General features: G+C 35.9%; 2 protein-coding genes across 2 annotated transcripts; both read left to right on the top strand.

Annotated features, from left to right (window-relative positions):
• The first annotated feature begins 5,281 nt into the window (after nt 1-5,281).
• On the top strand, nt 5,282-7,009 carry LOC146169193 (dehydrogenase/reductase SDR family member 11-like). Its single transcript, XM_083388908.1, has 3 exons — nt 5,282-5,631; nt 5,916-6,193; nt 6,474-7,009. The coding sequence occupies exons 1-3, from the start codon at nt 5,314-5,316 to the stop codon at nt 6,631-6,633; spliced, it is 756 nt and encodes a 251-aa protein (XP_083245034.1). The 5' UTR covers nt 5,282-5,313; the 3' UTR covers nt 6,634-7,009.
• A 4,974-nt stretch (nt 7,010-11,983) lies between these two features.
• On the top strand, nt 11,984-13,739 carry LOC146169194 (dehydrogenase/reductase SDR family member 11-like). Its single transcript, XM_083390114.1, has 3 exons — nt 11,984-12,301; nt 13,027-13,304; nt 13,580-13,739. Exons 1-3 carry the CDS (start codon nt 11,984-11,986, stop codon nt 13,737-13,739), a joined length of 756 nt encoding a protein of 251 aa, XP_083246240.1.
• The last annotated feature ends 3,063 nt before the right edge of the window (nt 13,740-16,802 follow it).

Here is a 16,802-nt window from a genome sequence, read left to right on the forward strand (position 1 = left end):
ACCAGTCACTTATTCAATGGCAAGTTTTAAAAATTGCTCTTGGCTAACTAACGTTGGAGATGGAACAAAATATAATTTCTTAGCTTTAGCACCACAAATTGAAAAATGGCTCCAGCTCCACAAAAATAATAAAAAGGGCTCCGGCTCCGGCTCCGGCTCCACAAAAACATTATAAATGGCTCCGGCTCCGGCTCCAGCTCCACAAAAATAAGAAAAATGGCTCCGGCTCCAGCTCCACAAAAATAATAACAATGACTCCGGTTCCGGCTCTGGCTCCAGAGAAAATGCTTAGCTCCGGGCTCCGGGCTCCAGCTCCGGCTCCGGCTCCCCAGCCCTGACCGCAACCCCGTTAAGTTATTAGTTGCGTTAAATCGTTTGTATTAGGTCTACATTAGGTTTATTTGCAGTTTTCAATATGCGTCCCGGATTTACGTTCTAAAAAAATGACAAGCCTATAAATATGTAATGTAGCAATTTAATAAGGAGAAACCATTATAAATCGATTTTGCTTTTATTTGTAAAAAAAATTATAAAGTCACCTATGGACTACTATTATATTGTAAGGTAACCGTTTATTTGGGGATCGAGGATTTTTACCTTTTACAATTGTTATCAATAAAGTTATGGTAAGCAGAATTAAAATATTTGAAAAAAAATCAAAATCAAATACTAAATATCGTATTTTTTAAATGTCTACTTCAAAGTTCAAAGTTTGATCTTTGAACGCCGTAGTCCACCAAAGTTAGGCTTGCCATGCGTCCCGGTTTAGCCGGGACAGTCCCGGTTTTAAGGCCTTGTCCCGGTGTCCCGCCCGGTTAACCAATTTGTCCCGGATTTTTCAATTTGAGATTTGCAACAAAAAATTAGAAAATGTATAGCCATTTAGCAATTCTTTTTTTAAACTAAGTAATACTTTTTACTTTTCATTTTTGGTTGGTAAGGCTGTCAAGCAAATTTTTTTTTTCAGTGGGTGTTAAGAAACACTTTTCTGGGGGTGAGGTTGCTGGGGCTAGTTTCTTTTTTGTGTGTGGTGAGTAAAAAAATTTAAAAGGATATTATCCGGCGGGTGCTGGGAGATATCTTTTTGAGGAAGGTGAAAGAGCGCCGTCGCAACCCGGTCACCGTTAAGCAATTTTTATTTTCAAGCATTTTTTTTCTGACGCAGTTTGGTGCCGGGATTATTTGCTTGAATATTACGTAAACAATTGCTGTTACAACTTAAAGTTTAACGTGTGTGTTAGTAATTCTGGATTGATAAATGTCGCGGGTTGTCAGCATTACAAATCAAATTAAGGTCATAACATACTGATTGCCTTAATAGAAATAAGTTTTAATGTTTCCACCTTAAGACTTATATGTTCAAAAACGGCGCTAGTCTAGAATCCTACCACAACGAAACACCATTTGGGTTAGGGTGCGGGTTAGTGTTTGGGTTAAGGTGGGTCAAGTATTACTATTAAACAAAGAATATAATAATACTTGACCCACCCACACCCAAACGCTAACCCGCACCCTAACTCAAATTTTGTGCGTTGATTTTAGAACTGTGGTTGGATTCTAGACCAGCGCCTTAAAAACTTCTTGATGAGTGTTACCGCGCAAAATTTTGCATTTAATGCGGCGGTTTCAATTTTATCTGATTTTCAGTTTTAAACGAGATTTTACTTACATTCGATGCAATATGATCCAGGGATTTAGTATCTGCTTTAAGGTTTTATGTTTGTTAGTGGTTCCAAAATTGCTTTTGGTTACATACTTTGTTGCATTGTATAAAAAACTTTAATAGCAATTACCTGAGTGAAAATAAAAATTAAATTACGCATTTTGCCTCATTAAAATTAAATACTTCTAGGTTTAAGACTACTTGAAGTATGTTACCTCGCAAAATTAAGGTAGAGTTCGCAAAATTTTGCATTTAATGCGGCGGTATTAATCGTAGCCAATTTTTAATTTCAAACGAGATTTTACTTTCGTTGGACGCAGTATCGTACCAGGATTACGTATTTGCTGAATATTACGTAATGCGAACCATGGCTGCTATACAAATTAAGGTTTTACGTTAGTGAGTGCTTCCCTATTGATAGGAATCAGGTGGCACTGTATAAAGACTTTATTGTATTGGATTCTCGTCAAGCTTTCGTACATTATTTGCAATTTTGTTTCAATAAAATGTAAAATGTTAGTTTGCGAAGACCAACAATTAGATGTTTCACAGTCACGCAGATAAATGCGCAAATTTATAACACGCCATCCGATTAAATGCTGCTTCCACACAGGCTAAAGAATGTGACTCCATTTGTGTGAAAGCATTTAGTTAACCCTTTTCAGGCACAATAAGCAAAAAAAATAGTCAAGGGACGACCAACATATATGCTAACAATTAACGATTAGAGAAAAACGTTTTATTTAGAAAAAAATGAAATGTTTACCACTTTACACACTATTTAGAACTCAAGCCAGGATATTGCGCTTTCCGTAACATGTTACCTTTTTGAATCATATCCTTGTAAATGAAAATATTTTCAAATTTTAACCAAATGACAAGCATTATTTTTGTTATTTCATTACAATTTGACCCAATTTAAATACCATCAAACATTTAGGTACGCACCCGATGAAGAGTAACAAAATGCTTGAAAGCCACGCGTTTTTATTTTAAAATTGTTAGTGGAAATTTATTACGGCCCGCCGAGAACTTCCTGGGTTTGGTTTGGCCCACGACAAGAAAAAGGTAGCCGACCCCTAACTTAGACAAACCACCCTTAAAAATAGTGCCCTGAATAATACCCCCTGACAAAATATCAAACGACCGCAACCCCGTTAATTTAATTAGTTGCATTAAATTCTTTTGTATTAGGTCTAAGTTTATTTGCAGTGTTCAACATGCGTCCCGGATTGACGTTTCTAAAAAATGGCAAGCCTAACCAAAGGGAATGTAGAATAAAACTAAAATAACCTTCTGCTTAATGAAAACTGTATTAAGTCTTTATAATATTTTGATAAAAGTCTAATTGCTGGATAAGATATTCCGCATTAAGTAATTTTTAAAAAATTTGACTAAAAATCTTGATTACTTCTTTGAGTTATGGAACTGCTTTTTAGTCCAATTTGACATTTTTGACGTTAATAAATTTTTGAATTAATATTAATAAGCTTGCCCCGAATAACTGGCGGTCGAGTCCTGACTTTTTTTCACCCTATTTGAGTCACTTTGGGCACGTTGACATTTTAAGGCTGCCAATTATGACTGAATATTAATAAATATAAATATTAATATATATAAATATATATATATATATATTTTTTTTTTATAAAAGTTAGGAACTTGCTCTAAATTCTGATTGATATCTTGTTAACTTCCAGAGATATTACACAATGAAATTTTGAGCTGCATGCTTTCCTTCTGGTGTCCAGTCCAGTGCACCTTGGCGAACTTGGTGCGCTGGTTTATCTGTAGTGCAATATTACCAAAGTAGTGCATCTAAACAGCGCAAAATTTTATACATTTCCTTGTATTTTGTTTCAGCAATATTCAATCAAGTTTAAAACTGCTCAAGCTTAACATATTGTTTTTTTATTTTAAATACTCCTAACAGCATCTACCACGTTAAAGATTTTCAATTTTTACACATACCTTGCTTCAGCAATGTAGCAAACATACTTTTAGCAATAAAACACAATATTTGCTTTAGGATGCGGGTTAGCATTTGCATGTGAGTGAGTCAATTATTACATATTTATTATTTAATAATAATACTTTATCTACCTAAACACTAACCCTAGCCCAGATAATAATGTGGGTTCTGGTAGGATTCTGGATCAGTGCGAAAAACGAGTTGTCAAAATTGATATTGCAAGCCAGTCTGCATTTTATGGCACTTCATGCCAAGATCTTAGGTGTGCAACACCAAATTTTGATGTGTGCAAATCATGTTTTTTGTACACCTTAGTTTGTAAGTCCTACAACAATTTGCCTTTTTTTGTTGTAAGTGCTTTTTAGGTTTAAGTGCGCAGTATAACAATTCAGGTGTGCACACAAATTGCTTAAGAAAAAATATGGGGTCTGCACCTTCCACAGAATGCAAACTGGTTTGCAAGAAAGGTTGCACAAATATGTGAGACTAAATATAATAATAATACCCACTTAAACTCTTAACTCGCACCCTAATCCACGTAATTTAAGCAATTTAAAAGGTGTGAGCAATATAAAGGCAAAAAGGTGGTAGTAAAACCAGCGAAAAAAATGCTATATGAAAAAATAATAATTTTCATGTTTATTAATATTGATATTCAGCCATATTACTAACTTGTATTTGCGTCAGCAATCCAGCAAACACACTTTAAACATAGAATAAATGTTATTTGTTAATATGCCCCTGGATCTCTATAAACGAGCTGGCACACCTTGCAAGCAAGGCAAAATATTTTGAGTATACACGTATTTATCCTAATTTGCTTAAAAGTTATGACCACATAGTTTTCGCTTTTTAAGTAAAGTACTTTAGGCTCGTTGACATAAGTCTAAATGGACAAGGAAAAGGAACAAAAATATATGTTGAATAACTTTTTCTTTTAATTGTGAACATAACATTGAGAGTTTAACAGCCAAATACATCATAAACTAAGTTATGATCACAAGGGTTGCCATTCCTTGGCTCCCTGCTATAGTCCAGTCAGGTGAAAAGGTTTCCCACCCCTGGCATACTCAAACTCTTTTAGCTTGTGGCACACTTATAAATTAAAATTTATGGCACACCTTTCAAAACAACACTACCATAACTTGACAATCACCCTCAATACACAGAAAAGCAATAGATAATTAAATATTGTCAGTTAAAGATAAATGTGCGCTATATGACAATACTTTAGCTGTTCCTATGTATTTATATATTACTAATGATTAATTTATCCAGTTCGGATACATTGCTGTAGGAACTGGTTAAAACCAACTTATATTGAACCCTAACCAATACTAAACAGGTTTTGAAACAACAAAAATGCGCACTTGTTTGCAATGTCATATAAATTTATTAAATTAACCTTGCTGAAATTTGACTCTGAATAGATAAACGTTTAGGTTTATTATATCCTTAGTTTTTATTATTATATAAAATTTTCTCCATCATAAAAATTACCAAGTAAGACTTGTATATTTAGATGTAATTTGAAGGAGACTTGTTAAGATTAATTATAATTTTATGGTAACAAACATTTTGTTACTTTAAACACAGTTTTTTAATAACTAAGAATAAATGTTAATTGTTTGCTTTTTACAGTATTCAATATATATTATAGAAAAGTTGTTATTGGAAAATGGATAGATTCAGGGGCAAAGTCGCTGTTGTCACCGGAACATCGGCTGGTATCGGCAAAGCCATCGTTGAAAAACTGGTTCAACATGGCATGAAAGTTGTTGCCTGTGCAAGAAATGATAGAAAGATTGCAGAAATTGCTGCAGAGGTAAACAAGAAAGGACCTGGAGAAATGTTCCCCTTTAAATGTGATGTTTCAGTGGAAACTGAAGTCTTGCAAATGTTCAAGTTTATTCAGCAGAAGTTTAATACCCTTCACGTTTGTGTCAACAATGCTGGGCTGGCTCATGAAAGTTCTGTTTTGGAAGGAAGTACAGAGGTATCTTATTATTTTCATTTTATGATTTGCAAACTAAAAAAAGTCAATATAGATAACTTTTATTACACATAAACATATTACATGTAGGGTACATTGACTAAATAAATGTAATATAGTAGACACATTGTATATGTCAACCAGTGCCTTTTGTTGGATTGTTGTATGTTGATATGTTATTTGCTGTCTGCACTTAACAATAACAAATGTTGATTTATAGATTAGCTCAGTTTTTGTTCAACAGCTTTAATTCGCGAAAGCTGTACATTTTGTATGTCTTTTTTCAGGAGTGGAAAAGCATGTTCGATGTCAATGTGATTGGCATGTGTATATGTACCAGGGAAGCTGTCAAACTGATGAGGGCATCCAATGTAGATGATGGTCATATAATTAACATGAACAGTGTTGTTGGCCACAAAGTGGGAGATAAACCACTGTATGCTGCAACCAAACATGCCGTTACAGCTCTAACAGAAGGCACCAGAAAAGAATTGCATTATGCCAAGTCTCACATTCGCACCACCTCAATTTCGCCTGGATTTGTAGCAACAGAATTTGCCTACAGGTAAAACACATTAAGTAAAACTTTATATACAAACAATATAAATAAAAAAGCCTACATAATGTGGTTTAAAGTGCCAAAAATTTTACCTAAATCATTGAATCATGTCACAAATTTAATGTTTTAGTAAAAAAAAACTTTGGCATACTAATTGTTAAAAAATTGTGATCAAGAAGTTTGTGTTGTTTGATTAAAAGCTATTATGTCTAATCCACAGATTTAATTAACCTAAATTTCTGTAAACTACTATTTAACTGCAACTTGTCCCGTTTTATTAAAACAGGTTGTATAAGGGTGAGCCAGAAAGAGCTGACAAACTGTATTCAAGCATAGAATGTCTCAAAGCAGAGGATGTCGCTGATGCTGTGATTTATGCACTTGGTGCACCTGCACATGTTACCATAAACGAAATTACTTTGCGACCAACTGAACAACTTGCTTAAACTCAAACAATGTTAAGCTTGGCCACTGTGCCAAAACACATTTTTGTACTTCTGATAATTAAATATTAACTTGTCCTGTTATATATGCACTTTCGAAAAAATGTCTCAACCATTTAAGAAACTTGTGTGATTTAAATCAAAAAGTATTTTCTACTTTAAAAATTATTTTAACTGGACCATAATAATTATGCTCTTATTCCGTCATATAACATCTTTATTATGTCACATGTTTGTTTTTTATCATGATTTGTACCTTATTCCTGAAGTGTTTTTTTTTTAAACGCAATTCACTAGTAAATTTTTCTGTGTTGTGTCAAACACGTAATAAAAAACTAATTTGCTGTAAAGCTAATTAAACAAGTTAAATGCTTGAAGATGAAGGACCTTTTTTTTTAGACAAAAATATATTTTTAAAGATATTTTGCTGTTGCCTTTCTCTGCTCTGAGTTTACAAAATGAAAAAAAAAACAAGTACAAACTCTTGGTTGGGTTCCATTGCCTAGTGTTTGAAGTGTTTTATAATAAACCGTTTTTAAGAGTTAACAAGAACGTTTTTCAATCATAATAAGATCATAATTTAAACACGTTTGCTGTTTTTTAAATCTAATCTTTTTCATAGAAATTTTTACGCAAAACGGGAAAGTTAAAGAATCACTTTCTCCGCTCGGCCACAAATAATCGCGTCATGGGTATTTAGACCACCTTAATTTTACAGCCCTCGCCAAGGTTTTCCCTCATTTTATCTCTTTTCCCTAGGGACGATATCGCCCCATTTAAGAAAGGCTTACCTATAGGCTACCGTTGCTTCGCAACAATTTTTCACCACCGTCACATCTATCGGGGCTTATAAATTTGCCGGCATACCTTTAACTAAAGTTATACCAAAGGAAGGCCAATTTGCAGTGCCTATTAAACGAAAATTTGTACCATGTATTTTTTGTTACGTTGGTGCTTGTTTTAATGCACAACGGTCGTACATTTGGTTCAATAATTGAAAGAGAAAGTCGTAGATCGCTGTCCACACCTTTCAGACACGATATTTTATCGTTTACGAAGCACTGGCCTCTTCCGGTGTTCGATCAAGGATTGCTCTATTTAATTGCCCAAATGCAATATCCATACTGCCGCAGTCGGTTAAAAATAACCTGAGTCCGACTCCGGCCAAAGAAATAAACCCAAGTCCGACTCCCGAGTACCGATTCCAACTCCGGTCAAATGCGCGATTTCATCGAGTCCCGAGTCCGGCCCTGACCCTACAGCCTGTAATCCGTCAATTTTCGTAACTAAAATAAAGTGGATATTTAGCAGTCCACTTGTAGGGGTGTCGTATAATTCATCCACTTGCAATACATATAGTTGGAAAATATTCCACCATATGCTATTCCACCTTTATAATTTCCAGTTGGCGGCCATATCAGTTTTAAAATTTGGTACTGTGCATGCGCATGTCGGACTCGGGACTCGGGTAGTTTTACGTGGTCTTACTCGAGTCCCGAGTCCGACTCCAGCAAAACAAAGCGAGTCCCGAGTCCGACTTCGCAGCCCTGCTGTAGCGCAACATTCAGGTTAACGCAACAAAGCACCATATTAGGTTGGTTATTCGTTATGCAACTCAACCTTCAACAATATGTTACGAATCATCCATACAGCTGTTTAAAGTCGCCATATAAAATAGCTTTGTGACCCATTGGTTGAAAAGCGCTAACCTAAGCTCAAGCTCATTACGCAGGCATTCATCAGTTAAAAGTTGCGCGTAAAGCGCGCTTAACTGTCTAACTAGACTTTTTGCTGTATGAATAGAGTTTGCAGGATGGTTTGTTTAAATCAGGGGTCGACAAACTTTTTTTTTAGTCGCGGGTCAAAACACAACTCAGAGAGGTATCTGCGGGCCGCATAACATCTTAACAAGGAATTGTGCCTTTAAAATGTTAGAACCACTGTGAATCAGGCGTGCCTCGGATATTTTTTTGCACTTAAAGACGTGTTTGATTACATTTAAAGAGGAAGTAAATTTTTTTGACAAAGCGCGAAAAAGGGCGTTTGTTTGATTTACTATTCGAGTCCAGACGTCGTCATCCATATTCTAATAAAAAGAAACGTGATGATTTTAATGGTTAATCTAGTTCAGTGTTTGGTTACCTTTTTAAGTAGAAGCGCACCTGGCGAGCGAAGCGAGCGCGATTTTTTTTTTGTTTTGGCATACCGACATTTTTTTTTTTTTTTTTTTTTTTTTTATTACATTGCTGAAAAAAATAAAAGTTAACAAATAAATGTCCAATGTTTTTTTATGTTTTCCTTTTATCCGCGACGCACTTCGCAGCCTTCAACGCCGCAACGTAAAGAAGCGCTGATCTATAATTCAAAATACAGCATCAAAACGTAAACAAGCTTTATGGATAAAGATCATTCGCGTGAAGCGCTAAAAATTTTTCGCACACACATAGTTAAAATATTCAAAAAGTGTGTGAAATGGGCTCGTGTCTAGTTTGTCAAATAGGCGGCGGGCCGAATGAATGGCATTGGCGGGCCGTAGGTTGCCGACCCGTGGACTTTAAATCCTCGCGCCAACAAAATTGTATTTGAATAGTATGACAAAATACTAACATGATACTAACGCGCTCTCTTAAAATGTCGAACCCAGTGGCATCACTCTACTAGAGTGTGCTAGTTCTTAGGCGATATTTTGCTGGATAGAGGGTATTGTAGGCGAATACATGCTTATTGCTTATGTGCAGCTATTCTTGATTTATGATGAAGGTTGCGATTAATAAAAAGTTGAGGACAATCCATATTTAACTGGTAATGTCGTTATTTATTAAAAATGTATTAGGTAAACAGCAAACAGGTGTGAGGGCCAGTGATCCCTCTTAAGAAAATTTTCTACTGCGCAAATATTTTTTGTAGTGCGCAAGAATATTTTTTTGGCCCGCGCCAGACCAATGTTTTTTGTATTGAGGCGAGGCGTGAAAAGTTTAGAGATGACGTCACAAAAAAGCGTGACGTCATGAAACAAATATTTTTAACAAACTTGTATGTGCAGCTGAAATCGAGTTAAATATGTTCAAGTATATGGCATCAAAGCGGTCGCGCGAAAAAATATCCGAATATTTGGGTTAAATTGACAAAATGTCTAATTTTTGAAAAATCGGATGCGTGATGCCTTTAGCGCGCAAGTCAAGAATCAAGTCCTAAAAAATTCATTTCGGTTTCATGTACCCGAATTATTGTCAAACACTCCACTGCTGTGTTCGGCACCGTTCTAAAGTCAGTTTTTTCTTTAATCTAGATTTTCCTGAGTAAACATTTAATTCCACGTTATAAAAAAGACATTTAATTCTACGTGAGATAAATAAAACATACACAGCATGGATGTTGAAAACCGTTTAGACCAGCGGTTCTCAACCAGTGGACCATGGCTCACTGGTGGGCCACAGCTAGATTTAGTTTCATTTGTGTCACTATGTTTAATTTTACAAGAATAATGGCTTTGGGAGGAATTAAAAAAGAATGTAAATTTATTGTTCAGCCGCAATTATCTCTCTAATGCACGGTTGATTAAATAATCTGTTTTGAAATATGTTCTGCTGTGTTTTGTTCTAAACCTATTTTACAGTTTTTTCTTTCATAAAAATTTATTGTGCCACAGAATTTTTTTGCAGCGTAAATGGGCCACGAAAGAAAAAAGGTTGAGAACCACTGGTTTAGACGAAGTAATTTACAGCAAAACATTTGTTACGTCACAATCGTCAATGCGGATTTGATTTGTTTACTTGCGTTTAGGTACAAAAATCAACAAAATAATGGCCAATGCGAAATGCTCAAACTATTGTGGCAAAAAAGTGAAGATATTTTAGTTTTAATTGGAGAATTATGTAAGTGCGCAAAAGCAAATTTGACTTCGCAATTGGTCTGGTGTGGCTGCGCAATTGCGCAGTTGCGCACCTTAGGTTAGAGGGAACACTGGTGAGGGCTATCTAGAGGCGGGCAGACATGACGCACTAAGTAGATGAAATACACACACATCACACATTAACTGATATTGGCATTTATAGTGGGAACCAACACATGTAAGGCTGCATAGAAACACGTGAAAAGTTCGCTATAAGCACAAAAAACTGACAATGCGTTTAAACTGATCGAGGTTTCAAATTGCAAATGTGTTTCCACACAAACACACATGCATTGCAAAGACGGTATAAATCGAGCGAAACACGATATAGCGGTATTTATCCAATTAAGTTAAAGAAATGTAAATTTAGAGGGTTGCAATGCTAATGTTTTGTTTATCTTTCCAAGACAAAATGCTTTCGACCGAAGTGCAAAAAACGCATCTATAAAATTTAAGTTTGCAAAACTTTTGCCTAAAAGATTGACATATTACACATGGCTTATATTGTGTGTAAAGATGTCCCAAAACGACGTGAAACATACTACAGAGAGATATTTTCGCGGGAATCGCGAAAGCAATTTCCATTCAACGCGCGAATCGCGAAAAGCAATTTCCATTCAAGCATTTCAAACAGGCAAAAAATGATTTGGGGCGGCATGAAATTAGCTCAGTGTTCCGCAACATGTTTTACACTTGCGGCACACCAACAGAGCTATAACAAATCGGCGACACACCTACAAAATATATGACAACAATCGACAACATCGGCAAATTTCCAAGGCATCCCATAGAGAACAAGGAGCGATTAACAGAAACGCGCCAAGGCCGCCAAAAAATTATGTAATAAATCCTTTATATTCTGATTTCGCAATTTTGCGGACTTTCTAAAATTTCTTAAGCCGGATTAAGTCTTGAAAATTCTAACCATAAGGACAAAATACCTTGATGAGATAAACGTTTTGCGCGTTAAACTGATTGATAAAAAGTACCCCTAAAGCACAAGTCACACGCCTCCGGGCATTTTGCGGCACACCTGACATGGTCTCGCTAAATTAGCGCGTAAACACCGAAAAACGGGTTTCAAGATTAATAAACCGCGTGACGGATTGATTTGCTTGGCTGGCCAGAACCGGCTGGCTGGCCGTGTTTTGCTTACAGATCTGGCCCGTAGTCTCATAGAAAACAAGGGAAAAGTTTTTTTTGGAAGCGGGTTAGTTGAGCTAAAGTGGACAAAATTGTAAGCTAAAAAATGCATTGATATCGTTTAAATTGGTTTATACGGCGAAGCCTTTAAGCTAAAAATAATTTCTCAAAGTGGTCGAAGAAAGACCGGAAAGTAATTGAAGATTTGTGCGACCACTTTCGTAATAACACTAATACTTACTAGGAGGACTAGCAAAGCTTTTTTTTGATAAAAATTGTTATATTTTTATTACTATTTGCAGACTAAATAGCTTAACAATGAATAGATTTAAAGGTAAGATTGCTATCGTCACCGGGGCGTCAGCTGGCATTGGTAAAGCAATCGTTGTGAAACTGATTCAACATGGCATGAAAGTTGTTGCGTGTGCAAGAAACGAAACAAGGATCATCGAAATGTCGAAAAAGTTGAACAAAAAAGGTCAAGGAGAAGTGTTTCCATTTAAATGTGACGTTTCGGTGGAATCTGAGGTCTTGGCAATGTTCAAGTTCATCCAGCAGAAGTTCCAATTACTTCATGTGTGTGTAAATAATGCAGGACTTGGCCATGACAGTCCAATTTTGGAAGGAACCACAGAGGTTTGATTTTTAACAGATAGTACAAGGTTTTTAATTAAAAAAAATAATATTTATTAATTGTTATAGGCGTGTGTATAAATTAGTGCCACAACCTAGTCGTAACGCAGCAATTACGTCTCCTCGAGTTTTTGTCAACCATTAATATTTGTGTCCTATATCAGATATATAGTCGAACCCGAACAGAAGTTTTATGACACAGTTTTGGGCTTATTTTACTCATATGTAATGGAACCTGGACCTTTAAAAAAAAAGTTATCAAACCGGGAAAAGAACCGAAATATTAGGTGTTCACTCAAATCAAACCGGTCAAAAATTCGGTCCACTCAAGTATGACATCGTAAAAATACTGTGGCGCAGTAAAATATTTTAAGCAATTTTTTCGTTTTTATGTTTTTTTTAATTTCTTCGGCCCCCAGTCTATCAGTGTATAGCGTAGGGTGAACAAGGTATAACAGCTAACTTTTTTGTTATCGTGCTTTCATTTGAAAGGGAAAAAAATAAGAAGATAAAGGCTCCCAGGAGAGATAAACTTAACTGTATACGCTATAAATTCAACAATATAACGGTTAATTAACTGATAAAAAAGCTTCCAAATGCAAAACAAACAACATTACTATCCGCACGAAAATTTCGATAATGTCGGACTTTTATTAGTTTACATTAATTTAAATCAAAAAATGTATGTGAGAAAAATATTTTTTTTAATTATTAGAATTGTGTTTCAGGATTGGAAAAGCATGTTCGACATCAATGTGATTGGCATGTGTATATGTACCAGAGAAGCTGTCAAGCTGATGAGGGCATCTAACGTAGATGATGGTCATATAATTAACATGAACAGCATTGTTGGACGAAAGGTTGGGGAAAAATCTTTGTATGCAGCCACCAAGCATGCTGTCACAGCTCTAACAGAAGGCACCAGGAAAGAATTGCATTATGCCAAGTCTCACATTCGCACTACCTCAATTTCGCCCGGATATGTGAAAACGGAATTTATTCACAAGTAAAGTATTTCATGTAGCGTTTAAATCAGTAAATAACTGAATATTTTTGGATTGCGGTTTTGAAAAGCTTTAATGTTGTAAAAGAACTATTATAATAAATGTAGATTGTGCTCTGAAATCTTAAATACAAGATTTAATATATGTTATCTAAATTTTATATAGTATTTATTATCTTATAACGGCAATAAACAGATGTAGGTATGATATTTTTATTTGTTCTGCCTTACCATAAATTTGTAAAAAGTATTTTCGCTTATACAAGTTGTGTTTCAAGGTTGTACAAAAATGAGCCAGAGAGAGCCGACAAGTTATTATCAGACTTGGAGTGTCTTAAATCTGAGGATATCGCTGATGCTGTGATTTATGCACTTGGCGCACCTGCACATGTTACCATAAACGAAATTACTTTGCGACCAACTGAGCAACTATTATGAAGCCGCTGTTGGATAAAATAAATCACAGCATTATTTCAATTTGAATAACTCTCAGAAAGTGATTTTTTCGAAGATTTAAAAGTCTTTTGTTGAACGTGTTGCTAATTGCTTTTGAAGCGAACAAAAAAATACATTGTCATAAAAAATTTAAATTTAAGTATGAGCCATTTTCTTTGTATTGCAGTTTTCCCTAACGAGTCAAATATCATGATTAGAACCATTCTTAATGAATCTAAACGCGAACCAACCATATCCAACAGGTTGGCGACCCATGGGGCGAGAAACAACTGCTCTAGTATACGCCATCCAGGCGGTGTTGGAATAGTTATTCTTAGTTCAACAAACAAACAACGAAAATTTACGACCCAACGGCAAAACATTATAAGAGTCTATGTGTAATTAGTTGATTAACGTGAAGAAACAAGACTTGTTACAAGACGTAATGGAACACTAAGGAATATTCTTAATGCCAAGAACGTCTCTGTTAAGACCTTGCCTTCAATAGATGTTGGAGTATGACTTGATCGCCACACAAACACGTCTCCTGGTTCGTTGTTGACTTGCAGAGAATGCACAGCCACAATTCCAAGATTGTCTATATCGTTGATATGCCGAAATTCGCTGATGCTAGGAATAGCAAAATGGTCAAAAGCCGTCCTCTTTATAATGGCCTCAAAAGATCCGTTTTGAAGTCTGATTTGTTGAGTAGTTACTGCACGAGCTTTGAAATAAGAATCGACAAAGGGGCAAGATTCCTGATTTTCAAGTAGCCGATCGGAAGCAATTTGCTCTCTTGATGTGCCTGCACTAAACGGGACGTGGATTCGCCACGAAGGTCTTGGAGCTTGCGGGAGATACAGTTCGTAAGAATCTTCGGATACCGGAGAACGTTCGTGGCTATTTGTTCTCTAATTGCTTCTTCTTTCCGATAGATATCTTCTTCTTGGTGGTGATCTTCTGCTTGATGGTGATCTAGATCTTATGGGCGATCTTGATCCTGAAATTCGTCTAATCAAAGGTGGAGTTCTTGGACCTCGAGATGGCTTCCTCAATTGTCTTTTCTCTGTATGATTAGCAGCTGCTGAAGTAGATGCTTGAAGTCTATCAAGATTAACGAAGGGTTTACGTATCTTCTTGACAGGAGAATTTCTGCTTGAATCTGAGCTTGCAAAGCTGATTGGCGAGAACTCTGATACTCGGCGTACAAACCCTGTTCTGTCCGCTTGCTGCGGTTCGGGTGAGTAGCCCCTATCTGGTTCAGTCACAAAAGCACTCGAGTTTGCTGTCTGAGTAAAAGCCGTAAAAACCATTTTATATTGATTGAACGCGCTATTTATAGACGAAAATCAGTTAACAAAATTTCTGCGAATAAAGAAAGATTTACGTCATTAATTCTTATAATACTTAACAAAATATCACGTGACAAAAAGGGCGTAACTCAAGCCTTTTTCACACTTATTTCTGACGCGAAACATACAATTTTACGTCAAAACGCGATTGCGAAACAGCTTCTGACTTCAGTTAAATGACAACAGTTTGAAATCACACGACCGGGGAAACCGATTTATGTTTAGGCCGCGGCGTTTTGAAAACATATGCTAAAACGGATGTAAATGCCTTGGCGCATAAAAATTGGTGTCAGAAATTTGAATTTTTGCAAATTCGCTGCAAGGATATCGCAAACATTAGAATGTGGTTGCAAGAAATCTATAGGTAACGGAATTTTACCGAAAACTTTCCGTTTATCGTTTGCACATTGGCTGCAAGAAGAACGCAAACATTGAAAAGGGTTGCAAAAAATTTAGGCCATAGATTTTTACTGAAAATTTTCCGTTACGACACATCGATTAAAACAAAAATTCTCTGTGTAAACACAATATGACGAAGTGGCTACTATAAACGCAAAACACGCTAAATTCTTCGACATCACAAAAAGTTGGTCTAATCTAAAGTTCCCAGTGACCACAATGAGCAAGATCATAATTTGTACGTTATAAAATTAGACCACTTTTTGACGCGTGAAACCGTGTTATTTGTGTTTGTTGTGGTCCATGAATGGCATAATTGGACGCACAAAACAGACGAAAAAGTTATATTCCCACCTACAACAGGCTTATCAGAATTGCTTCAGGTTGGCACGCTGGAAAATTATGTATCCTTCACACTAGGAGCGAAAGGGACGAGGCTATGATCCCTAAAATACATATAGGCTAGTCGTATTTGGTCCTAATTTTACCTATCTAAATGCAATAAGTCATATAGGTAGGCTACCCAAATTGTCCTATATAGTAAAAGTTGCTAAATTTAAACCTTAAAACGCAACTTTCACGCCTTGCGCGATTACTTTAAATGCATATTAGAACACCAGCTTCTTAAGATTTGTTGAATTGTAACGTCACGTTACGACGTACCATGGGATTTCTCTTTACAAAAAAATTCATGCTATACCCCAAACTAAAATCTCGGTCCGCCCCTGCTCAACGCCCTTTTTGTATTCTGCCTGTGTAGCTAGCAATGACTACACGACCCCGTTCATGTAAACTGTAAAAAAAACTTTCCTAAAAAGACAGTTTTCATCACCTGGGCTATTTCAAAAAGCTGTGTCGCACTTGTTTATGTACGCTATACCTCTTTCAAAGCAACGCGTTTGTATATAAAAAAAGTAAATACTTTATTTAGTCAGTTTAATACCTGGTATATTGTTTAATTTTATGATAAAGAAGTTTAAATGTGTTCTGTTACTTTCGCTGAGGATATTTTTACATTTTAGATTAGTGTTATTACGGAATACGTGGCCAGTTTAGCAGTTGTTATTCGCTTATATAGTTTTGCATCGATTTCACAGCAAATGCGTGTTAGTATTGCAAAGATATGTAGAGTTAAAATTTATACGTTTATGAATTTTATGATAATTTGCACACTCTCGATATGCGTTCGTACTGGCTTCATATTTGGCGGCTACAACCATAGAATAGTATTCTATGCTATAACTATACAACGAACGCCTCTTGCACTACTAGCATTTCATGTTAATTTTACAGCTTCACATGTGTCTTAACTAAA

Source organism: Ascidiella aspersa, chromosome 1, assembly GCF_963924565.1.
Source record: "Ascidiella aspersa chromosome 1, kaAscAspe10.2, whole genome shotgun sequence".
NCBI classification, from domain to species: Eukaryota; Metazoa; Chordata; class Ascidiacea; order Phlebobranchia; family Ascidiidae; genus Ascidiella; species Ascidiella aspersa.